The sequence below is a fragment of the Peromyscus eremicus genome, chromosome 1 (genome assembly GCF_949786415.1).
Source record: "Peromyscus eremicus chromosome 1, PerEre_H2_v1, whole genome shotgun sequence".
Classification (NCBI taxonomy): Eukaryota; Metazoa; Chordata; class Mammalia; order Rodentia; family Cricetidae; genus Peromyscus; species Peromyscus eremicus.
In genome coordinates, this window is record NC_081416.1 from 77,158,348 (window position 1) to 77,183,089 (window position 24,742).

At 51.3% G+C, this 24,742-nt stretch overlaps 1 protein-coding gene across 1 annotated transcript; it reads right to left on the reverse strand.

The window, feature by feature from the left end:
- Positions 1-4,393: 4,393 nt before the first annotated feature.
- Positions 4,394-14,994, reverse strand: Il21r (interleukin 21 receptor). Its single transcript, XM_059251142.1, has 8 exons — positions 14,946-14,994; positions 11,459-11,561; positions 10,610-10,809; positions 9,525-9,679; positions 8,660-8,837; positions 7,873-7,972; positions 6,898-6,982; positions 4,394-5,364 (listed from the first exon to the last, which is right to left on the reverse strand). The coding sequence occupies exons 1-8, from the start codon at positions 14,992-14,994 to the stop codon at positions 4,639-4,641; spliced, it is 1,596 nt and encodes a 531-aa protein (XP_059107125.1). The 3' UTR covers positions 4,394-4,638.
- Positions 14,995-24,742: the final 9,748 nt, after the last annotated feature.

The window sequence follows — 24,742 nt, forward strand, 5'->3', positions numbered from 1 at the left end:
CTGCAGGTCCTGTGAGGGCAGTTTCTCCCCTCTGCCATCCCTCCGTTCATTCCCTTCCCATACTGAGCATCTGTTCAGAACCCTGCCCCATCTGGGCTCTGACACACAGCAACTTCAGTCCTGGCCTCAGGGATAGGGACAGGCAGGCAGCAAAGTCCAGGTGGGTTTTGTTAACATGTTTGTTGGGGAACAAAGCCAGGCAGGTGTGTGCTGCAGCTGGGAATAAGGGCCCCCACCACAGTTAGTTGTCACACGGAGGTGACGTGCAAACTGGACCGTGTCCTTTACACCTTTGCACACGTGGACGGCTCTAGACAGCAGGGCTCCTCTCCAGTTGGTCGTCTATGTACCCGCAGGAAAAGCTACAGCCACAAGGAGGTAAGGCTCATCACCAGCTGCCCCTTCGTTCTCTGGGAGTCCTCCACCTACTTCCTGTGGTGTGTCAGGCTGGATGGGCCGTGGTGGGCTGTGCTGCCCCGTAAGTGGCAGCCGCATCCAGGTAGCACAGCCCCCCACACAAGGATCTTTCCATCCACTGGAGAGTCCAAGAGGAACACAGCTCGCAGGGGGCTCAGTGGACTTGGGGAGTTCTTCCCTGGGGCTTCTGTTCTCAGGGGGAGAGGTGGGTTTTATTTCCCCTTGTCTCCTTCCTGCATGAGACCCTGGAGACCCACGTCACAGTGGGAATGCACTGGAGACATTGGGGGAGGTTGCTGGGACCCTGGCAGAGGCAATGTGACTTTCAAGACAATCTGGGAGGGCAGAGGAGGAGTGCCACCTGATGTCAGAGGCCAGCTCAGTGTGAGGCCATAAACAGCTCTAAGCAACCCTGCCTGGCCCCTGATCCTTTTCATCCCCCTTCCTCAGGACTTGAATGTCACACAAGCACTGTGCCTGTGAACCATGCCCCCAGCCCCCTCCTCTCCTCTCCCAGAGGTCCTTAGGATGGGAGTTGTCTTTTCATTGTGAGTTGTTAGGATGCTAGAGCACTTCCTGCCACAAGCAACAGGAACCCACCTCAAACCAGCTTACACACACAAATGGGAGATGTGTCAACTGGTCCACTGGGTCAGGACAAGGTGGGGTGTGCTGTGTAACAGTCACACCTCTGCAGCATCAAATGACAAGAGTTCATTTGGGGCTCACATTTCATACTGTCACAGGTGCAGGAAACTCAATCCTGTCCTCAGGCAGAGAGCATCACAGATGGCCAGCTCAGTCTCCACCAATGCCCATGGCACCGGAAGATGACTAGGAGGCACTGTGGCTCCCAGATAAGTGCTCCATCAGAAAGGATGACTTCCTGTTTCTGCTTGCATCTTCTCTGACCCCATGAGGCTGGGATGTTGACATGACTAGAAGGCCAAACACTGGAACCTGTGAAGCGCACAATGACTACTAACTACACTCATGTGCCTCAGTCAGGCATGGCTCGATCCAGAAGCTCCCAGGTTCTACCTCTCAGCGCCTCAGGCCAGCTGTTCTCTCCTGTTGCCTCCCCGATCCCCGATCCAGCAGCTCCAGGCTGGTAGCTCTGTGTTCCCAGAGGAAAGGATGAAACAGCAGGCCTCGGGGTTCAGAAGCTAGGGCAGGAGGATCAAGACTTCAAGACTAGCCCAGGCAACGTAGACCCTGACTCAAAATAGGGAAAGTAGAAGGGTGACCAGGGATGCTAGCTCAGTCATAGAAGACCCGCCTAGCGTCTGTGAGGTCCTGGGTTCTAGCCCCAGCACAGCTACAGAGAAAAGCATGAAGCAGCTCAGGTCACATGTCTGCCTTGACTACACAGTGGCCTGGGTTGGGGGGGCGGGGGAAGGGAGTCTAGGGGGAGGAGTCTAGTGCCCTGTCTCCAGAGCTAACGAAGTGGCAGGCCCCCATGGGTATTTGCTAAGAGGTTTGCCTCTTTGATTTTTTCAGTGACAGATCTTAGACAGGCCCGGCTCATCCTGCCCAAGGGATAGCCCCATCCCCTCAAAGCCAAGATGGGCAAAGCCTGGACATCAATGACTATGCACTCTTGTGGAGTGTGATGTGAAGCTCCCATCCTTCCAGAGAACCTTACTAGCAACTCCGGTCTTAGGTGAGGCTTCCTCAGGCCTCATGCTGTGCCCTCGGTGCCCATCAGCAGCTGACCAGCTCCTCCCAGCCAGAAGACATCCCTCACCAACCGTGTCTAGAGTCATCTAGTTCATAGCCTGAGATCCTGGAAATAAGAGAGCTACAATCCAGGCTTTATTAAAACTTTATTAAGCACCTGTTGTATGTAGGGCGGGGGTAAAACTGGGAGCAGACCGAGCAGCTAGCTTCATAGATGTATCTGTCCACCCGCTCTTGTGCAGTGTGTCTGTCTCTCCATCCGGCTGTCATGCCTTCACACCTTTGACCATCTTCCTGTTGACCCACTACTAACTCCTCCTAAGCGGTCCAGCTCTTGCCTCCAACTTTGCATCCGTGTTTCTTCACAAGGTGTCCCTTCAAAAATGGAGCCCTGGATGTTCTTCCTGCCCACACCCCAGTGAGGGGCTCTCCCTGCTGCGGGGGGGGGGGGCTAAACTGGCTCCCTGGAGAGCTGCCAAGAGCACCTGCAGTCTGTGGCTCCCAGAGGATGTGAAAACCACAGCACACTTTGGTCTAGGTGTCTGGGGGCGGGGGTGCAGCAGGGTGGGTCTGTGAGCACGTGCAGGAAAGGAGCTGTGGTTTTTGCTGCTCTGAAAGCCTCATACACACCTTGGTCCTAGGTGCAGTCTCACTGTTGAAACTGCCAGTGTTCCAGAACTTTCCAGTCCTGAGTCAGATACTGAGGACATTCCCGCATTCCCTGGGTAATTCCACCAGCTAGCCTGCTTTACACATGAGTCTGAGGGAGCTTTCGGCTGACTGCTTTCCAGTCCAGCTCTGCAGACTGGACAGGTGGACAGCCTTTCTCCCTGGGCCATGGAGGGGAGATGCTACATCCTGGAATCCCAACCAGGATGGAGGCTTCCCACAGTGTCCAGAGCAGATCAGGCTCTCCCCTGTCTCAACCCTATCTTGTTTGGCAAATACCACACCACATCTCAAGTGGGCACCCTTGCAGGAAGAACAGACCGTTCAAGAAGAAAAGGACAAAGGGTAAGGGAGGGAAGAGGAGGGAGCAGAAAGGAGGGAGGGAAACGACAACTTTGGCACTGTCTAGCTCCTGTACTACCCTGCTGTCCGGGGAGAACTGTTCCGATACCACCCAGTACTTCTTAGCTTCCCTCACGCAGCATGCTCACAGGAATCACTGGATGCTAGGGGACCTTCTCTAAGTCCCCAGGATAAACATGGCACCAAGGACAGGCAGGGGAAGAGCAGGTACTGGCTACAGAGTGCCCAGAAGCTACTTTTTCTTTTCTTTTCTTTCTTTCTTTCTTTCTTTCTTTCTTTCTTTCTTTCTTTCTTTCTTTCTCTCTCTGTCTCTCTCTCTCTCTCTCTCTCTCTCTTTCCTTCCTTCCTTCCTTCCTTCCTTCCTTCCTTCTTTCTTTCTCTCTCTCTCTCTCTCTCTCTCTCTCTCTCTCTCTTTCTTCCTTCCTTCCTTCCTTCCTTCCTTCCTTCTTTCTTTTTTTAATGTGCATTAGTGTTTTGCCATGGGTTTTGGATCTCCTGGAATTGGAGTTACAGACAGTTGTGAGCTGCCACGTGGGTGCTGGAAATTGAACCTGGCTCCTCTGGAAGAGCAGTCAATGACCACTGAGCCATCTCTCCAGCCCCTAGAAGCTGCTTCTTGTTGGCTCGTTTGTGTTCCCTGCACTCTGTGGGTGTCATATAGAGGGTAATATGCTCTGTACCTTCTCCCCATGCCTGATACTTAATATTTTCTGAGTACTTATAGGAATTTTCTTTTTAATAAGAAGCCAGGAAAAAACAAACAAACAAAAAACCTTGGTTGGTGGTACTGCTTCTGAGAGACCGGGCTGTGTACGTCACAGCCCAGAATCCCATTTAGTGCCCTTGCAGGACTCTCCACAGGTACCCAGGCTGGAGGTGTAGGCTGACTTTTTCCATTCTCCCACCTTGGGGCATGCACCTGGTCCTAGAAGCCACGAATCGAGAAGCTGAAAGGGGCTGTAAACAACACAGGGCTGAGCTGGGGCAGCCAGACCATTCCTAAAGTCCAGGAAAGCCAAGTCAGCAGAGTTCAGACGTGGCCTCTCCAGGCTGCATGGCCTGGAGCCACCCAAACTGGGATTCATAGCTACATCCCTAGGTTCCCCACAAGCCTTCCCACTCTGATGGACTCTAGAGGCTCATTCCATCCCCTGCCCAGGAGAGAAGACAATGGCACCTGCTAGGGTTGGGTTTGGTGATAGTGCCCTGGGGCAGCAATCTGGACCGGTCTCTTGACACTGACCGTGGGGAGCCTGCAGGGGAGGAGTCAGGGGCTCATGTCTAAGAGACGCCTACACGCATGCATGCACACAGTGAGCTCAGACAGACACACAGGTATGACAGTGCACACAAGGCATGCGCTTCTCACATATGGATGTGCTCACACACACCCAAGCCACACAAGGACACACACATACCTACATATTCACACTGTAAATGTCAGGCTCAAAGGCCCTCCCAGAGACAACAGGCTTCTGGCCTCTTCTCCTCACAGCTGGCCCTCGTATGCTAGCTGGCCTGGGCCTCACTGTCCACAGGTGGAGGGGTCCTGACCACCCACTGGCGGAGATAGCTGCGAGGGGGCCCTTCATCGCTCTCCACGGGGCTGCCACAGTCTGAGCCCGCAAAGCCGCTGTCAAAAGTGTCCATGTCCAAGCCAGGGGGGGAGCCTGCTTCGCTCTCAGAGCCCGCTCCTTGAGACCCAGTTCTCCAGGGTGGACCTGCTCTCCAGTCCCTTTCCTCGGCAAGGGGCAGCCTCAGTCTGTCCAGGAGACTGCCTGGGGAACCTCCCAGCCTGAGGCCACCACCTGAGACACAGCCACAGGGCAGAAAAGTGGTGTTTGCGACCAAGAGCAGATCCTCTGCATTAGGGCCGGCGTCCAGGTTCAGGGCTGGGTAGCCATCATTCCCACAGCTACACGGCCAGGCACATGGACACTCTGCATCCCCCACAATCACTGTGTCAATGGACACCAAGCCATACGGCCGGTCTCTCTCCTCACTGTAGGCTGAGTGCCCTGGGCCAGCTACCAAGGGAACTGTGCACCAGGGGCCAGGCTCGGCCACTCCATCACACTCCAGCTGCTCTTCCAGACCTGGTGGCCCCAGGAACTTCTTTCCCTTGGCTGGGTATGATGATGAATGTCCATCATGCACTTGTAGGACCGAGTTTGCTGTGGGATTCTGTGGTGCCAGCTCCAGGCTAGAGGCTGTGAAAGGGGTATCCACCCATTTCTAGGAGAAAGAAAGTCATTGGCTGGGGTAGATGCTTGGGTGTGAACAGACAGAGCCAAAGACACATGGACACTGAGACACAGAGACGAGCCAAAGACAGGGAGAGCAGAGGAACAAGACACTAGCAGAGAGAGAGAGAGACAGGACCGTGATGAACCCCTGTCCAGGGAGCCCCAATCCTGTCCTCTTTCAGGGCCCGTGTCCCCTCCTGCAGTAAGAACAGACTGCCTTCAGTGTCGTATTCACTCTAGTAACCAGTGCCCCAGCCTAGGATCGGCTGGGTGCTGGCACCAGGTTCCTGTGTCCTCAGGTCTAAGTGACCCAGCCCATACCCTGACTTCCTGAAGTCTTTAGTTCTGCTGTGTGTCCACACTAGATGGAGAAGTGAGCCCTGTTCACAGCTGTGTCCTCAGTACCTGACACACAGTAGATTTACCCCAAATGTTTATGGATGGAGTGAATCAATAACAAGCCACAAGCCACAAGGAAAGGCCTTTAGGGGATCTGGACTGGACTGAGACAGTGGCCCTGAAGCCTTGAGAACCCTCTTGCCCCTTGCCTGCCAGGACATAGGAGCAAATAGGAGAGCCTCCATTGAGCTGACTGAGATCACTCTGTAGAGCAAAATTCCAGTTCTGAGAAGGTCCCCTGAAAAAACATCTCAGAACCACAACGGTCCACTATCCCTGACCTGGAGTCACTTCTTAGTAGCTGTGTGGCCTTGAGCTAGATCCTTGCCCTCTCTGTGTCTCATTTCCCCAGCTATGGAATGGCCCCACCCACTGCAGTGTCTTGAGGATTGAGTGAGGTAATGCTTGTTTGCTGACAGTGCGTGGCACACAAGATTAACAGCAACATCAACCGGGCACAGCAGGCCGAGGTGCTGAGTTTCAGGGGTAAGGCAGGGCTGTGGGCACACCCTTCCCCTGCTTTGGAAGGCCTGCATCTCCTCCTGGACCCAGGGCTGCTGGGACCCCACTGCAGGAGCTACTGTTAAAGGGCAGCCACGGGCCAGGTGCACAACAGGTGTCCCTTGGGTGCCCTGCTGCTCTGACCTCCAGGTGCTGCTGCAGGTGGCTGTTCCCTATCCTGACATCATATCCTCTCTCTGATGCCTCCCGCCCTGCTGGGTTTGCGCAGCAGTGCTGGGCAGATACTCTGAAATGTCAGTAGTGGCAGCGGTACTTGGCAGGGAGAGGGATGCACTGTGGGGTAGGACAGGTCCTTCCCAGGTAGGATTTGCTCCCTGCCATAGATCAAGGCCACCACAGGAAACCCCAGGCACCCAGCTCATGCACCCAGGGGTCACCCAGTTTTCCACTTTCATGGTAATTCTAAGCTGGAAATACATCACAATATCTAAGTCTAAGACCAGCTCTGTACCTTGCAGAATAGGGAAACTGAAGACTGGCTCCAGGTCAGGTTGGGCCTGAATACTCTGGGCTCACAAAGTGGTCTTGGGATCAGGGTGAGAGTGGGTGGGGCTCCCCCAAAGGGGCCAACAATCCAGAGGGTGCAGCCAAGGTGTCTCACCTTGAAGTTCCCACTGTGTTCCCTGTACAGGGGCTGGAAGAAACTCTCAGGGCTGGGCACTGGTGCCCATATCTTCTTCCACAGTCTGCAAAGAAAGGGGTGTGTAAAGCCCTGTGGCAGCAAGTAGGAGGCCTGGCCTCTCTCCTGCAGAAGCAACAGCTTCTATTGCCAGGCACCTTCCTGCCCACCCATCAGTAAAACGGAAGCAGCAGTTACCCTACCCCCAAGCTTCCTGCAGATGCTCAAGTTCCTGTCTCTGCCATCTATTGTGGGCTGGGCACACACTGCCCTCTGGGACCTTGACTTCCTCATCTACCATGGTGGGAGCCGGGAGGAGCCCATGCTGCCCCCGTCAGCTGTGACTGGCACCCTGGTCTCTCCCTTCCAGATTCTCAGTCTCTGTCTCTGAGCATCTCATTGAAGGGGAACAAAATGAGCATGTGCAGAGCCCCACTCTGTCACTTATCAAAGGCGTCTGCATAGAGCAGCCTGCTGCAGCACTTGTGGTACCGAGGTGGTACGTTCTGGTTTGAATCAGCGGCCTCCTTTCTTTCCACGCCATGCAGAGCAGAAGCCCCGTATGTAAAGCAGATCCCAGACCACCCTAAGCTGAAATGAAGGGATGGGGAGGGGTAAGTGATCACCCCTCGGGCCTCAAAGTTCACTCTCTGGACAACGTCACAGTCAAGGTCCTCTCAAAGAACACGAAGTTTCTACCCGACCCTTGCCGCTTCACAGTTGTGAGACTCTCGGCAAGTAGCTTGACTACTCTGGGTTTCAGTTTTTCCTGTATGAAGAGTGGGGTGCCATTGAGCTGGGGCAGGAGCTCTACAGTGTCTAGCACATGGAGCATGCACGCTGTTCATTCACATCACTGCTCTCACCAAGTCACCAGCCCAGACAGAATAGGTCTTGGTTGGAGGGGCTGTGGCCCAGGCTGACCCCTTCTCTGCCTCCCTGAGCCCCTGGCCTCACCTCCAAGGCAGGTGAATCTTCAGACCCATGAAGATCAGGACAGGGGTCAAGCCGATCATGAGGAGCAGCATCAGGTGAGGGTCCAAGCCTGCTTTGGGCTCTGCATAGAGAGCAAACCGTGGGTCCAACAGTAAAGTCTCCCAGAAGTATGTGGGTGGGTGTGCTGGGGACAGTGGGGTGGGGTGGAGGGCTGGGAGGAAGTTGGGACTGATCCTTCTCCTTGGGTTTGTGGAATGACTCCTCCCCCAAAAGGCTCTTAGGTCAGAGGTGTGGTCGCAGCCTGGGATGCTACTGGAAGGTGGTAGGACCTTTGGAACTCAGAGCCTAGTGGGAGGAGGTTGGGTCATTATAGACACACTAAAGGAATATTGGGATCCCAGCCCTTCCTCTGTCTTTGCTTCCTGACTACCATGAGGTAAACAGTGTCATACACTTCCCCCAATGCAACAGGGCCTTGCAATCCTGAGACAAACCATAAGCTAAAGTAACCCTTCTACTCTATCAAGATGATTATAACAGGTATTTTATTCTCATCCCAGGCAAGTGATGTCATCTCTCTGAGCCTTAGTTTCCTCTTCTGTAAAACGGGGCAATGACTCTCCCCTCAGGGTTAGGAGTCAAATGTACCATCAGAAGCAGCAGCTCCCCTCACAATGAGTGGCTGCATGGGGGGTTGGATAACTGAGCACATACCTCCCAGCCATGCCGTGAACCTCAGGGCTGATGAAGCTGCACCAGGACATGATTTAGTACCAGAAGTGAGGTTTCCCACCAATGTCACACTCACCCTCAGCCTGCGTCTGGAAGATGACAGGGTCACTCCACTCACTCCAGGTCCCCCTGAATAATGTGCCTGGCTGGGGTGCTGCCCGCACCTGCAGCTGGTAGAGAGAGCCTTTGTGGAAATCTTCAGGGAGAAGGGAGACGTTATATGAGTCCACTGAGATCAGCTTGGTCACCGGCCTCTGGGAGGATGGAAGAAACACGATGCTCTATGGTCCCCCAAGCCATCAATGGGGTGCAGAGGCCTTCCCCTGGGGTAACAGCAGGCAGGCACCTCAGGGAGCATGCATCCTGACTAGAACTGCCTGGAAAAAGGGCTCCCTCTCTGTGGCAGTGGACCCACCCCAGACTGTCAATGTCCTGGGAGTAACCATGGGCACTTCTGCACATCGTTAACCAGAAGCTTCACAGACAGTGAGTCCCGGGGCTCCATGTCTCAGATGACATAGGACATCCTCAACAGTGTACCTTTTTGGAAGTCCTTAATTAAGGCATCTTGTCAATGGACGGCTATAGAAGTCTCCCTGGGAACATTCTAGATGGTGCCCTTTATGGACATCTTCAACCAGGACCATTCTAATAGACGTATAATTCTAGAAGCCCAAATCTCTGTCTAAACAGTGGGACGTTCTGGAACCTTCCAGCTGTGCCCTCTTAAGTAGCCTCACATTTGAAGCAAGTGGACTATTCCCAAACTTGCCCCACTGTAACTGAGGTGGACTGGGAGAAGTCAAGGTGGAGACATAGTGAGGGGAGGTAGGAGAGGGTTACATGCTGCGAGGGAGTGCCAAGTCCTGTTCCTTACCTCACTATGCGGGGACCTGCCTGGATACCCCTGCTGCTCCCACCCCAAAGCCCTGCCACCTCACCACAGCATAGGGGTCTCTGAGGTTCCGATACTGCAGCTCATATTGTAGCTTGCCCCTCAGCACATAGAAGGCAGGTTCTTCATAATCTGAGCGCCAGGAGATATCATAACGTCCAGAGAAGGTCACGGTCACATTGAAAGGGGGAGCTGGCTTGACTTGGAGGAAGACCCAAAAAGATGAAACAGGGTAAGAATCTGCAGGAAGCAGAGTCCCTCCTGATGTTCCCCAAAGGCCTTGGGTGGCTTTGAACAAAGCACTCCCTGGCCACAGCCCCTGTTGCTTGGACTAGATCTGGGTGAAACATCACAACAGTGACTCAGGACTGGGGACTGTGGGGGAAGAGAGGGCACTCCCAGGCTTAAAGGCTGGAGCCAGAACTCAGGCCCTGCCCAGCCCAGCTGGGGACAGGCATACAGACCAAGATCCTCTGGGCTTTCTTGGTAGAAAAGAAAAAACAAAAGCAAAAGCAAGAAGCAGAAGCTGGAAATCCAGAAGGCTGAAGGAAGTTTCTTAAGATTTAATGTTAGTGCCTTAGTGTGAAAAATCCCCAAGCAAGGTGCCCTCATTCTGTGGTTTTCAATTTCTCTCCTAAAGAAGGAGATGCATAAAAATAAACAGATACACCCTTTGCCATGTACCAAAGCAGCTGCCCCAAATCCCTCCTTTGCCCATCTCAGCCTCTGGGGACAGCTGCAGCCAGATCCACCCTGGGGCTCTCCTAACTTTAGGCCCCTTGCATCTAGATGGGAGGAGTCCATGTTAGCTGACTGGTGCTCATTACTAGGAACAGAATCCTAGGAGGTCATGTTTAAAGGGTCTTTACAAGGTATACCTTGTCCAGGGTCAGGTAGACAGGGAGGGCTGAGCTGGGTCCCACCTCACATCTTTCCGAGCCTCACAACCTTTCCATGCTCCTCTTGGGCACTGAGACCAAATCCCCTACCAAACCAGCACATCTTAGCTAAAAGCAGTGCATCTAAAAAGGATGCTCTAAGGACAGTAGCTTTTGATGGCATGAGAAGAGCTTGCGTTGAGGTCAGAGAAAGGTCCTGGGTCCTCCTCAGCTTGGGGTTCATGGTACTCACTGCTCTCAGCCAGGACAAAGCTGCCACACTCCTGGGAAATGTTGCCAGAGTGGTCCATCATGTTGACGGTGAAAACATCATCAGACATGAATCCAGACAAGGGCATGTGGCACGTGTACTGCACGTGTGTGGTGTTGTGGCCTGACCTATGCAGGCTGCAGGAGGTTTCCTTGTGCTGCAGTTCCTCGTACTCATCTTGCCTTCAGGGACAGAGCGACCAGTCAGTCACGCATGGCTGGGGACAGTGGAACTCAGTGCCCAGGGCAGGGCAGGAGTTCAAAACATGAGGGTGAGAGGGGCTGGAGGTAGGGCTGAGGGTCTCCTGGGGACAGCCCCCTCCCGGCAGTGTCCAGCACACTGAGTCCAGACACAGCTTGCATTCCTCCGAGGACCAGGCGCTCACTACCTTGCTCAGGGCAACGGCTCTCAGCTATGGGCATTTGGACCTAAACCTGTCTCTGTCGGTGACAGTGGGTAGACAGCTGTCCTGTAGGAAGGCTGGGCAAGTTCCTCCCCTCCTTTCTGTCCAACGCCACTGAACACCCGCAGGTCTGTGCTTAGAGGCATGCAAGCTTCATTCTCTGCTCTGACAGAACTTCCAGGGACACTGGTCAGGTGGGGTGGTGATAAATGCTTTGGCTCTTTAACTCCCACGGGGCGGAAAGGATGGGGACCTGGCTCTCAGCTCACAGTCCCGGTGGTGGGTGACATTGCTGGTGGGAGGGACGGGCCCTTGTTTGCAGCTAAACTTCTTGCTGAGCACGCCACAGGTCAGCTCAGCCCAGGGTTTCCTCCCATCCTGCCACCCTCTCCCAGCAGTTCCTCAGCCCGGGAGGCATGGCTACTCACCAGGTGAGAGTTAGTGTGCTGGGGTGGAGGTTCCAAGTCTCCAGGACACAGGTGACAGTCCAGAGGTAGTCAGTGTAGCAGGTGAGGTCCAGGCAGCCCCAAGCTGGAGGATAGAGGAGAAGCCTTTTTGAGTGAGAGACAGTCGGAAGGCCTTGGCAAGCTGTCTGAGACTGAGGACAAGTTTGGGCAGAGTCACAGGCTGGGATGAAAGCCTGAACACAGGGACTCTTGTCACCTGAAATTCCTTGTGTGAGTTCCAGCATTTCAAGACTGGTCATGGTGATGAGGTTCTTCTAATGTGGAACTGGGCGTCATATTTGGTCCCCAGGCCACTGTCTCTCAGAGGGTAGGACACTCTGAAGTCCCCACAGGCTGATGGACAGATCCCTGAGGCCAGGGAGAGTGGCCTGAGCCCCTAGGAGTTTAGTGAGGACGGTGAAAGAGTGAGGAAGACTTCTGCAGTTTACTTCTGGTAAAGCTGGCTGTGCCACTGCCAATGACAGCGTGGCTACCAAGCTGTGACCAAAACAAAAGCCTCAGCAGGGGCTGGCTGGAGGAGTCACCTCTACCCTCAGCCTCTCCACCCCCCCCCCCCAGCCATTTGTTTCACTTTCCAGATGACAGGTGCAGCAGGCAGGGGCACATCTGGCTTCCCAGCATTTGGGGAATGGAGGCAGGTGGATTGCTAGTTCAAGACCAGCCTGGGCTACACAGCCAGCCCCTGTCTCAAAAGGGAAGAAAACGTATCTACCTAATTACTAAACCGAAATGATATAGAATTCTGGATATTCCCCCCTCTCTCGGGTTTGTAGCTATGGAAGATGTCTAGGGGAGCAAAGGGAATAGTTGAAGGGGGTTTAGGAAAAGGGACAAGGCAGGGGGACTATGCTCGACATCCAGTACACGCATAAGAAAACAACGAAATGGGGATGCAGTCATTGTCCAAATTTTGTTCAAGGTTTGGCCAAATGAGCAGAATCATTTTGCGTTTTGCTTTGTAAAACTGCACCCGTATCTTCTCCCCAGACACTGGAAATGTGACACTTTTCAGTGGCTTCTTCCTTCTGCTTCCTGACCAGTGAAAGCCCTGAACCAGTGGACTTTGCTTCTGGGTTCTAAGCTAGATTCCAAGGCCAGACCTGGGCTGTAGAGGACAGCATCGAGGTTCCAAGGGTAGATGGCTTTCCTGGGCTGCTGAGCTCTCTTCCCTGGGGACCAGCATCTTCCTGGTCATATGCCTGGCAGACTCTACTAGTGAATCCCAGCACTCGCTCCCAGGCTAGCCCCAGAATCTTTCTCACAGTTCTTACGTAGCTCCCACCAAAAGCTGTAGAGACCAGGCCAGTGAGATGGCCCGGTGGATAAAGGTGCTTACTGCCAAGTCCAACATCCCTGGATCTCACATGGGGAAAGGTGAGAACTGACTCCTGCAAGTTGTCCACTTTGGCAACATGTACAGCACATACACATAAAAAGGGAAGGAGAGAGGGAGAGAGGAAGGGAGGGAGGGAGAGAGGGAGGGAGGGAGGGAGGGAGGGATGAGAGGGACGAGAAGGGAAGAAGGAAAGAAACTATATAGTGCCAGGACTTGAACCCAGGCCTTTGTGCACTCTAGACAAATACTTACTACTAGCTTGGGATGGGACAAACCACTGAGGCAGAAAGAGCAGAGCCCATGGGCTGCTGAGAGGAGGCTGCCAAGGCCAGAGTGAGTGAACAAGCCAGGCAGCACCCCACAACTGGATGGCAGCCAGCCAGGCATCTCACAGAGGTTACTACAGTGTGCAGAGTGCAGCTGCACCTCACTAGGTAACCACAGCCCCAGGATTAAAATTGCCTCCCTGCTGTCCCTAAGCTGGCTACACAGATCCCCAGCCTCCACGCCCACATTCAAGTGAGGTCAAGCCTGAATCGCATACACTGCCACATAGAGCAGCCATTTGACACAGCAGCAAGCTGAGGCAGGGGGATTACGACTCCATAGGGAAACCTTGTCTCAAAAACTCAAAAGTGAATGAATGAATGAATGAATGAACGAAAAGCAGCACAGCAGGGGTCTAGGGCCCTGCTAAAATTAGGATGTATGTGTCCCCTCAAATGCTCAGGCCACAGCGTGTGTGAGGAGGTGGAGTCTCCAAGGGTAGTGGAGTCCCCACGCCAAGCTCCTAAGGGGGTCTAGTGGTGTTATGGGTGTTTCTGCCCCCATCCTGCCTCCTGCCATAAAAACAGGAGGCCCAGCACCACACTGGAAGTAGATGCTGAACTTTACCAGCCACAGAGCCCGCTGCACCAGGGCCCTGAGCGCCTGACCCTGGGAGTGAGAAAGACACACATTTGTCCATGTCTGTGGGTTTGTGAACATGCATGTGCACATGGGAGTTGAAGGCAGAAGTCTTCCTCCTCCTCAGGCTTTCTCAACCTTGGTTTTTTTGTTTGTTTGTTTGTTTTGTTTTTTGAGACAGGCTCTCCCATCCAGCCTGGAGCTCACCAGTTGGGCTAAGCAGCCTGGCCAGCATTCCCCTGGGGTCTGCCTCCATCTCCCCAATGCTGGGATAATAGACAGGCTCAGCGGCACCCAGTCCCTTCTGCGGGTCCTGATGCTAGAATGGCAAGCGCTTCACAGAAGCCACCGCCCTGCCCATGTATCTGCTCCTTATATCTTGTCTTAGTGCCATAGGACTGAGTCAGACCTAAGTCAGGCAGCCAGCCACCCCCAAGGTGGCCACAGGGTCTGCATTCTCCCTGAACCTCTCTCTGTTTCCTCCACTGATGGCAGCATAGCCAGGCTCCACAGGAGGAGCCGGAGGTGACATTCTAGCCTCAGTGTGTGACAGGGGTCTGTTACCCCACCCCCACTCTTACCCCCTGTCCCCAGCGCAGGCACTGCAGGGGTTTCCAGAGCAGGCAGCGTGTTGCCATTAGAAAGGGAAATCAAAAGCCGGGCCTGTTCCTGGGGGAGCTATTTAAAGTACTGGATATTTCGGTAAAAACCAGAGCAAATGTTGCTGAGTCTGCAGAAGGTCAAGTTCCCCTTACCCTGGGTGGCCTGCACAGTCTCTCATCTCCTGGCTCTTGACGGGGAGAATGCCCTCAACAGCACTCTTGACCTGCAGCTCTGATGCCTTCCCTCGGGACTGCTAACAGAGTTCTGGCTCCTCTATCCCCACCTCCTTTTCCTCCAGCCTACTGAAGGTTCATGACCCCAGTGAGAGTCTTGCACAAAGAGGAATGGAGGTTAGACCAAGGGCAGGACTTCCTTCCCATGAGGGTGGAGAGCCTTTCTGTTTACTGAGCTCTTTGGTTCCCTGGGTTCTAATCAATCAAAGCATTCAGCTTTGGTGTCAAGTAGACAGAGGCTGTAGATTGCGGGTCAGTGGCCTGCAGCCACGGCCGGCCAGGAACCTACAACACCATGTGGCCCCTGCTCAGTTTTGCGGGAGCCCATCTCATGGGCCCATCGCCCCTGCAGCCATTGGTTGAGACTTACCTCCCTGGAGGATCAGCAGGAGCAAGGGAGCAGCCAGGCCCTGTGGCATGCTGTGTCCCAGACCTGCAAGAGAAGTGTGTGGAATGTGAAGTGAACCAGCTGTGGCCATGCACTACTGAGCAACCTCCCCACCTAGGGTCTGTCCCCACCACATCAAAGAACCAGTCCAAGGCTCACAACAACCCCCCCGTTGAAAACTAAAGACAAGGTTAGCCCACAGCGGGGCTTCTTATTCCAATAGGAGGCCCAGCTAGCCTACAGGGGTACACTGGGAAAGCCAGGCCACCAAACAAAGCTGTCCGGAGCCCTTGACTGGCTGAGATGGACAAAGGCCCTTGCAGAACCAAGGAAGTGATGATACTGTGGGCAGAAAACCATAGCTGGCCAACACCAAGCTCCTCCTGCCCTTTGCCTACGGAACTGCTAGCCCAGGAGAACCACCTGCCTGGGCTCAAGAGCCCCATGCAGGCCAGTTCCTCCAGCGTGGAGCTGGGACCAGGTCCTTGAGGAAAGATGGCCCATGCACGGATCAGGTCAGACTTATGGCTTTTCCCAGACACCATCCCTGACCCTACAATAAGACAATGCTTCATCTGGGGTTCCCTTAGATCCAGCAGCACTGCCTGGCCTTCCTGACCATCATCAAAGAAACAGTGTAAAGGACCAAGGTTCAGATGGCCAGCTGTGAGCGCTAGGCCAGCCTCTTGCTGTCTCTGAGCCTCATAAAAAGAAGCAGTGAAGGCCCGTCCAGAGCTTTGTAACAATTCAACCAGGCGATGTGCAGAGAAAACCGAGTATAGGCTCCGACACACCACAGAGCTGACTGGGCTAGAGCAGAGTCTAGGAGCTTCTAGAACAGAACCCCAAGAAGAACAGTGTGCCCAAGGGGCTTCCAAAATGCCTCACTCTCAAAATTACTTATTTAGTGTTTTTCTATAAATGGCCTTAAACATTTGACTCCAACCCCAGTCTAAAAATTACCACTCGTGGTCCCACACTTTTTCCACAAGGATATATTTCCCCCTCCTTTCTTTCCCTTCCCTCTCCAGACAGTCTTAACTGTGTAACCAAGGCTGGTCTCAGTCCTGCAAACTTCCTGCTTCAGCCTTCAGCCTTCTGTTGTAATCATTGTCATTGTTCTAACATCAGTATCAGAAGAAAAGATTCTGGAAAGTGTCAGTTCAACTTGTTGCCTTGAGCAACACTGAGCTTGGGTGGCCCCCGCCCTCACAAGTCCTGTGGTATGGTTTGACTGTGTGTCCCCACAAACTCTGTGTCTTAGAACCTAACACCCAAATCACACTTTAATAGAATGGAGGAAATTGGGGCTAGCTGAGGTCATGAGGGTGGGGCCCATCATGGCATTAGTGAGTTTTAAACAGAGCATGGACTGGAATGGAATTCACTGTTTGGCATTTGCCTGAACATATGGGAGTCTGCCCCCAGCATTGAAAAAGAAAGGTGAGGGAGGACAGGCAGGGAGGAAAGAAAGGAAAAGAGATCCACGCTGGCACAACTGTGCCTCCCCCATACAGTCCTGCACCAAGCTGTGATGGTGCACGTTCCTTTGAGCTTCCCAGGCACCAGACTCTCTGCTAAACAAACTTCTCACTTCCCATTCTTGGGTGTTTTGTTCCAGCAGCAGACCAAACAAAGCCATGCTGATATTACAGTCTGAAGAGGTGACCTCTGACCCCAGGAGGCTCCAAGTATGCTCCGCTCTACAGTGTCAAATCTATGACACCAGCCCCAGCACAGAACTCTGTGTCACATCTCAGCCACAGGGAAAGTAGAAAGCTTCTGCTCTTTGTCAAGAGCCTCTTCTCCCCCTCTTCATACCACAGCTCTGCACAAGCCACCGGAAGACAGCAGCTGCTCTATCTGCCTGGATTGGCGGTGCTTCTTGTGGGTGGCTGACATGCTTCCTAAACTGCAGCCCCTCGGCATGGTCCACAGAGCAAGCCAAGCCAAGCCAACCACCCACTTGCCCATTCGCCCTGCCACCGTGACTAGATAGGGCAAGACACAAGCTCAGGGAAGCCCATGGCAGCCAGCCTGGCCTCCTCTCTAGAACTCTGGCTCTGATGCTTTGCTGGGCACCTACCGGAAACCTGCAGCCACCTCGGTGTCTCTTAGAGATGTACCTTGGTTTACAGGTTCAGGGCTTCAGCATGTCCCAACAAGAAGGTGTGGTGGAGAAGCTCAGACAGGAGTGAGAGGCAAAGGGAGCTCCCATCATGGTGGCCCAGGAAACAGGGAGCAAGGCAGGAACCAGGTTGGGTATCACCTTCAAAGGCCCATCCCCAGCGACAGACTTCCTTTATCCAGCCAGGCTCCATCCCCCGCAACATAGAACAAGTATTTAAACACATGAGCCTGCTGGAGACACTTCAGATTCAAGCCACAACAGGAGGGCTACATTAAGAACATGATCAGGTTGTATCTGATGTCCATCCATATCTGAACCTTCCATTTACATGAGCTCAAACACCCCTATCCTCTAACACTGTTAGTTATAATTCTGTTGCTTTTTCCAAAGAGGCCTGGCATTGCAGAGTGGAGGAGGGGCCCAGCATTGGCAGCCAGCTGATCTCTGACCCTTCTGTCTACTGGCCTCAGTTGCCGTCTCTGAAATGGGCACATTCTTTACCCCTGAACCTCACAGCTGAGAGCAGCCAGGTGTCAGGTGTGAATACAGATTCATGCTGAGCCCCACATCATCAACCAATAAATGTCCCACAGGCTGCCTACAGGCCAGTGTGACGGAGGCATTCTTCAAATCGAGGTTCCTTCTTTCCAAATGACTCTAGCTTGTGTCAAGTTGACGACACCGACCAGCACAAATACCCTCTCTCAAGTACCCCTGCCCCATTGCCTATCTGCTGCTGCACCAGCCGAGTCCTCTCCCTGAACCACAGCCCTTCCTGTCCTTAACGTGACATTTTTGTGGCCCATTTCCTCTATCCAGTTGGGCTGGAATGTTCTAGGATGACTTCTGTCATTCACTCATCACCTTTCCATGACACTGTTCTCTACTTCCTATCTTTACCTTGCTGATCCCTGTTTTACTCCAATAAACTTGTGTCGAAAGAAAACAGCACATTATTACCACTGACAGTTCACCAGGATAAAGCCAAGAGGCCGAGGGCAGCATGCTGGGTAAGTGCCCTGTGGAGCTGACACAGACTCAGTTCAACCCCGGGCTGTGTGATCTCATGCAGGTGACTTGACTATTCTGAGCCCCAGGCCCTCATTTGTAAGTGCTGATGGTTAAAGGTCCCATGCTCTCAGAACCCTTGGGAAATTAACTTGGTGCTTGTGAAACACGTGCAACAGCCAGTTTCTGTTTTAATTACATTAGTTGTGTGTGTGTGTGTGTGTGAGCATGCACATGCACGTACATGCCCGTGAGCATGCCAAAGCATACATATGGAAGTCAGAGGACAACCTGAAAGAGTTGATTCCCTCCATTACGTGGGTCCCAGGTATTGAACTCGGGTCGTCCAGCTAAGCACCTTTACCCGCTAAGCCATCTCACGGGTCTACATAAAACTTTCTTAAACAAACCACAACCAGCTCTCTGGAAAGCTAGCCCACCACTGTGAGAGGTAACAGCTGACAGAAGGAAAGCACAACCCAGCCACGTCACCTTCCCAATACTCCAGGAGCTGGGGAGTACAACCCAGCCACGCCACCTTCCCAACACTCCAGGAGCTGGGGAGCACAGCCCAGCCACGCCACCTTCCCAACACTCCAGGAGCTGGGGAGCACAGCCCAGCCACGCCACCTTCCCAACACTCCAGGAGCTGGGGAGCACAACCCAGCCACACCACCTTCCCAACACTGCAGGAGCTGGGGAGCACAGCCCAGCCATGCCACCTTCCCAATACTCCAGGAGTTGGGGAGCACCTCTGTTTTTCTTTAAAAGTGAGGGGCAGGGTGTCAGAAATGTTGACGAATAGCTAGCACCAAATGGAGGTGCTGGCTCTCTGCTTTGAGGGCTCCTTTACACCCCTGCTCCGTGGTCTGAGGACATGCCAGTAGCTGCTGCACCAAGGGAACAGGGATCTTAGTGCTGAAGGTGTGCCCATGACTCTCTCCTCACACTCTCTGCACCCAAGAGGTCTTCTCATCCCTCTGGCCTCTTTGTCCTGACTCCTCTCCTGGGATGCACATGAGGCTCACAAGAAAGTCAGGAGGTGTCCAAGAGCTTCTGCAGGGGACCTGAAATCTGCTACATCCCGGCTATGTGTCCTTGGGCAGGTACCTAGCTTCTCGGATTCTGTGTTCTCTGCTATCAGTGGAGGTCAAGGGCCTTTGCTGAAGTTGGTCGCGATTGCAAATTGCATGGGAGACCTCTCAGAGTGTTTATCTACCGGGCCCCAGCACTGGGGTTGGAGGATGCAAACTAATAACTAACCACATTTCAGGAACTCGGAGGGAAGCAGAGAAGGTTGGGGTAGCAAATGAGACTGAAGGGAGGGCCACAGAGAACACGAGAGCCTAATCTCCCAGCAAGCAGAGAAATGCAAATAAAACCACAAAGGTTTACCGCGGACACTTTATCAGATCGGCCAGGAGCTAAAGCTCGTATGGCCTGACTCAGAGTCTGATACACAGGGATTGCCATTCATGCCAGGGAAAGGTGACAATACCACCAGTCTGGAAAATATTTTTTGGTAACCAAATGAACGCAGTCGGCGGCTTCCCTAAGCGCCAGCCACGCCATGCCCATGCTCACCAGCATCCGATAAGCTATCAGAAGCCTCGCCAGGTTTAATCGTGAGGAACTAGAAACGACCTAAGTCCTCATTAGCAGGGCATGGAGAAAACAAGTGGGGCTTTGTCGGCCAAACACGGGAATGATTCACTTCCCATGGCCCACACCCACAGCAAAGCAGGTGACCACCGAGATGGAATGTGTACGGAAAAAGAAGAACGTGGAGGAGGATGCCGCCTCTGCCACTCTTGGAGCTACATGGAACAATTCTATGAACTGTTTAAGTGGACAGAAAGGAACTGGGAGGGAAGACAAGCATCACTTTTTCGTTTTCTTTTTTTGAGACAGGCTCTCACTACACAGTCCCGGTGGGACTATAACTAACTATGTCGACCTGGCTGGCCTCAAACATGCAGAGTTCTGCCTGTGTTAGCCTCCTGGGTGGGAACGAAGGTGCATGCCACTGTGCCCAGCCTGAAACACTGCATTTTGAATAATGTGCAGAAAGAAGAAGCTGGGGAGGTGTTTCTAGGGTCCCCATGGTTTGGGAAAGCCCAGCAACACTGTGTGACCTTTTCCTATGTCTAAAATATCTCACAGCAATTTAAGGGCAAGCAGTTTAAGTGCAAGCAAATATTAGTTGTGTAAAATACCGTGTGCATGAGAGGACTTCCACTGTGGGGTGCTGGAGGGGGGGTATCAGGCTGATGCCCCCACAGAGAGCCACTGGCAAGCTTGAGATGAAGTAGGGCAGCCAGGAGAGATAGAAAGTGACAGAAGGCACGAGCCCCGAGGCCCTACACTTCCTTCCTCAGTGACTTGGTAAATCACTGAAGATGAGCAGCCAGAAATCTGCCACAAAGAACCTGGAGATTGGCTGAGAGGCCACAGCAGTTTCCAGCAGTTATACCAAACTGAGGGAAGAATTGGGGCCAGGGCTGGTCAGTGCTCAGTCATCCAGCAAAGGCTGAGAAGCAGGAATCTGGAATAGCTCAGTCAGCTCTCCCAAGGAAAGCCTCAGCGTCATCCAAAGGCTCCACATCTTCATCCATGGCGCTCAGGGTTCCGTCAAAGCGATAAGGTGAGCTGTGCACAGAGCTTATGACCAGTAAGCCAGAGTACAGGGCACCAGAACAGCATAGTAATTCAGAGTCTGGCACTGCTTTTACAATCACTACAGTTGCTCTGATTAAGAGTTCCTGGGATCCGGGTGGTGGTGGTGCATGCCTTTTATCCCAGTACTCAGGAGTCAGAGGCAGGCAGATCTCTGTGAGTTCAAGGCCAGCCTGGTCTACAAAGTGAGTTCCTGGAGAGGATCCAAAGCTACACAGAGAAATCCTGTCTGGGGGGGGAGGGGAGTTCTTGGTGGCTTGGTAGCATTGCCTTTAATCTCAGCAACAGGAAGACAGAGGCAGGTGGATCTTCGTGAGTTTGAGGCCAGCCAAGGTTACACAGTGAGACCCTTTCTCAGAAAAATTAATAAAAAAGAGTTCTTGGTGGGAGGGCGAGGCTCTGTTCTACAGCATGGTCTTAAAGTGTTAAGACCCTGATGGTAGGAGGGGAAGAAAGGGAGAGAGAGAAGGAGCAGGAGGGGGAGAGAGGGAGGGAGGGAGAATTCTACTTTTTGTATTTAGAAAGGAAATCTCGAAACTCCTCAAATTTATAAGCATGTAAGAAATGGGTTTGACAACAGATTAGAAACATGAGAAGAGGATTTGTGAGCTGAAGGTTGCTCAGCTGAAAGCAGATGGAGGAAGAAACGTTTCAACACACAGAAAATAGCAAAAGACACGCTTGCAGCATCCTAAGGAAGACTGGCTACCCATGCACACTCACTGTCCAAGAACCAGAAGCGCAGATTCTCATACTCAACACTCCGACGTTAAGTGTGGAATTCTTACTGATCCCTTTATGGTACTGTTCCCACCTTCATTTTAAAACAGCACACACCTTTCATAAGTAGAATTACTGTTGTGTGCATTAATTCATCCCTTTTACTGAGGACCTTTACTTGGTTAGTTTTTGAAACAGAACTTGCTAAGTAGCCAAGGATGACCTTAACTGTCAACCTGATCAGATTAATAAACACCAGAGAAAGTACACTTTTGGGGGTGCTGTGAGGCATTTCCAGAGGAGATGGGATCCTGAGGTTCTGAGCTACTGAGGGATCAGACCCTGATGGGTTTATGATATGAAGCATTGTTGCAACATAATACGAAGTAAGAGGTGGGGTGGAGGAAGTCAGTGACTGGGGTTGTCTTAGGGGGTCTGTCTTGCCCTGGCCCCCTTCCTGTGTTCCCTGACTGTCCCTTTTCTCTGTTTCCTGGCCACAATGCCATGAACTACTCTGTTCCTTGGTACCCTCCCCATCATGATAGATTGATACCTCCGAACCTGTGAGCCCAAATAAACCTTCCCCCATTAAATTGTTCTTGTCAGATGTCTCCTCATAGTAGTTAAAAAGGCAATGAACTCAGTAGTCAATAAAGAGAAGAAAGAGAGTAAGCCAGAAGGAATTAGAGCTAACGGCTAAAGATTTTTCCACACTCACAAAAGACACTTAGCTATTGATTCAAAAAGAAGACAAATTCAAAGAAAACTCCATCTGGGAACATCACAGAAATGCTTCCTCTCTTCCTCCTCTTCCATTTTCTCTTTTCAGACCGAGCACATGTAGCCCAGGCTGGCCTTAAGATCCTGTAGCTGTGTAACTGTGGAAAAACCTAAACTTTTGATCTGTCACAGGTGGACCTCCCAGGGGCTAGGATTACAGCTGTGCACTATCACACTGGTGTATACTGGGCTGGGATCAAACCTAGTGCTTTATGTGTACTAAGCAAGCACTCTGCTCACTGGGCTACATCCTGAGCCCTAGAAAAACTATATCTAAAATTAAAGACAAAGATAAGCAATGATGACGTATGCCTTTAATCTGGAGGCAGAGGCAGGCAGATCTCTGAGTTTGAGGCCAGCCTGGTCTACAGTACAAGTTCCAAGATAGCCAGGGCTACACAGAGAAACTATGTCTCAAAAAACAAACAATAATAATGATAATAATAATAAAGTTAAATTAAAGACAAAGATACACTGAAAGTACTGCAGAGAGAGAATCATTTATCTTCAAAAAGGACACATGTGACTGACAGCTGACTTCCACAGAAGTAACAGAAGACAGGAAACAATAGAAAAAAAAAACCTTAAAGGCTGAAAATTTTAAATGTAAACATACAATTTTAAATATTTTATATATATATATATATATATATATATATATATATATATATATATATATGTATTTGTAGCTAGCAAAAACTTACATACCTAGCAAAAAATATCCTTTTGTGGGCTCTCAGGTAAGCACCAAACTTATATAAAGGAGTGTAACAAACAAGATAATAGAAAACATAGAATGGTGTTTTTCAAAGACGGGAGGGTTTGGTATGTAGCTCAGGATAGCCCAGAACTCCTGAGCTCAAGTGATCCTTTTACATCAGCTCCTGCACAGCTGGGACTGCAGACATACACCAACCTGCCTCTCTGAGAATAACAACCATGTTCAAGAGTAGAACATCTAAAAAGAAGAAAAAAGGGAACAAGAACAGATCGGACCCAAAAAACAAAAAGAGAAAAATAACAAGACAGTTGTTTTTACTGACTTAACCCCAAGCACATCAGTACTTCTTAAATAAATTCAACACTGGAATGTAAACCAACCATGACGTCAACAACTGAGGTTAAAAGGAAGTAAAATTTCACAAGTAAAATGTACAAATTCTGAACAAAATGTTCAGATACAATGATACAAAATTAGTTAATACTTTTTCATGTCATTTATGTCAATATGGAAGGTGAGTTTGTCCATCTATTTTATTCCATTTGCAGAAGAAAGTAAAATTTCGTCTGACTATTCAGTAGGTTCAGAAAACATATTTAATGGATTGAGATATCCATTCGTGATTTTGAAAGCTTGTCAAAAAATAAAATCCCCTGATCTCAGGAACAGAGGACTATTATTTACTCTGATAAGGACACACACAGAAACAATATGCACTGCTCTCAGTGTCCTTAATGGCCAAGTTAGCATATTTTCTTTTTGTTTTGTTGAGTCAGAATCTTGCCATGTTCCTAAGAGGGACATAAGCTCCTTATCCTCCTGCCTCAGCCTCTTGAGTGCTGAGATTACAGAGTTGTGCCAACACGTCTAAATCAAATATTAAACATGTACGTCCTAAGGACAGGGAAAGATCCATGGATATCTATTATGATAATGGTCCTATCCAACACAGCAAGGCAGCAACAACAAAAACCTCATGAAGATTAGAAAACCAAGTACCTGCCAGGTGGTGGTGGCACACAACTTTAATCCCAGCACTCAGGAGGCAGAGGCAGGTAGAGCTCTGTGAGTTTGAGGCCAGCCTGGTCTACAGAGAGAGTTCCAGGACAGGCTACACAGAGAAACCCTGTCTAGAAAAAAGAAAGAAAGAAAGAAAGAAAGAAAGAAAGAAAGAAAGAAAGAAAGAAAGAAAGAAAGAAAGAAAGGAAGAAAGAAAAAGAAAGAAAGAGAGAGAGAAAGAGAAAACTAAGTGCCTGCAACAGTATAAAGACTGAGCACCTAGAAAAGTCCAAGACATGCCACAAACAAATAAAAATTATCTGAACATGATACAGGCATCTATGAAAGTCCACAGTAAAACAAACAAAACCCCATCTTCCTCTGACATCAGAAGCAAGGGAATGCTCACTCCTGCCACTTCTGTTCAGCTAGAAGTCTTAGCCAGAGCAATGAAGAAGGAACGAGAAATCAAGGGCACTTAAGAAGAAAGAGGTACAAGGATCTCCGTTTGCAGATGACGTGACCTTATACACAGAAAATACTAAGGATTCCACATTGAAAACGTTACATTGAATACAGGAATCCAGCAAGGCTGAAGAATACAAAATCAAGACACAAATATTAGTTGCATTTTTCAATACACAAACAATAATCAAAAGGGAAATTAAGGGGCTGGAGAGATGGCTCAGTGGCTAAGAACATTTCCCAGAGGATCCTACATTCCCAGCACCCGAATCAGGTGGC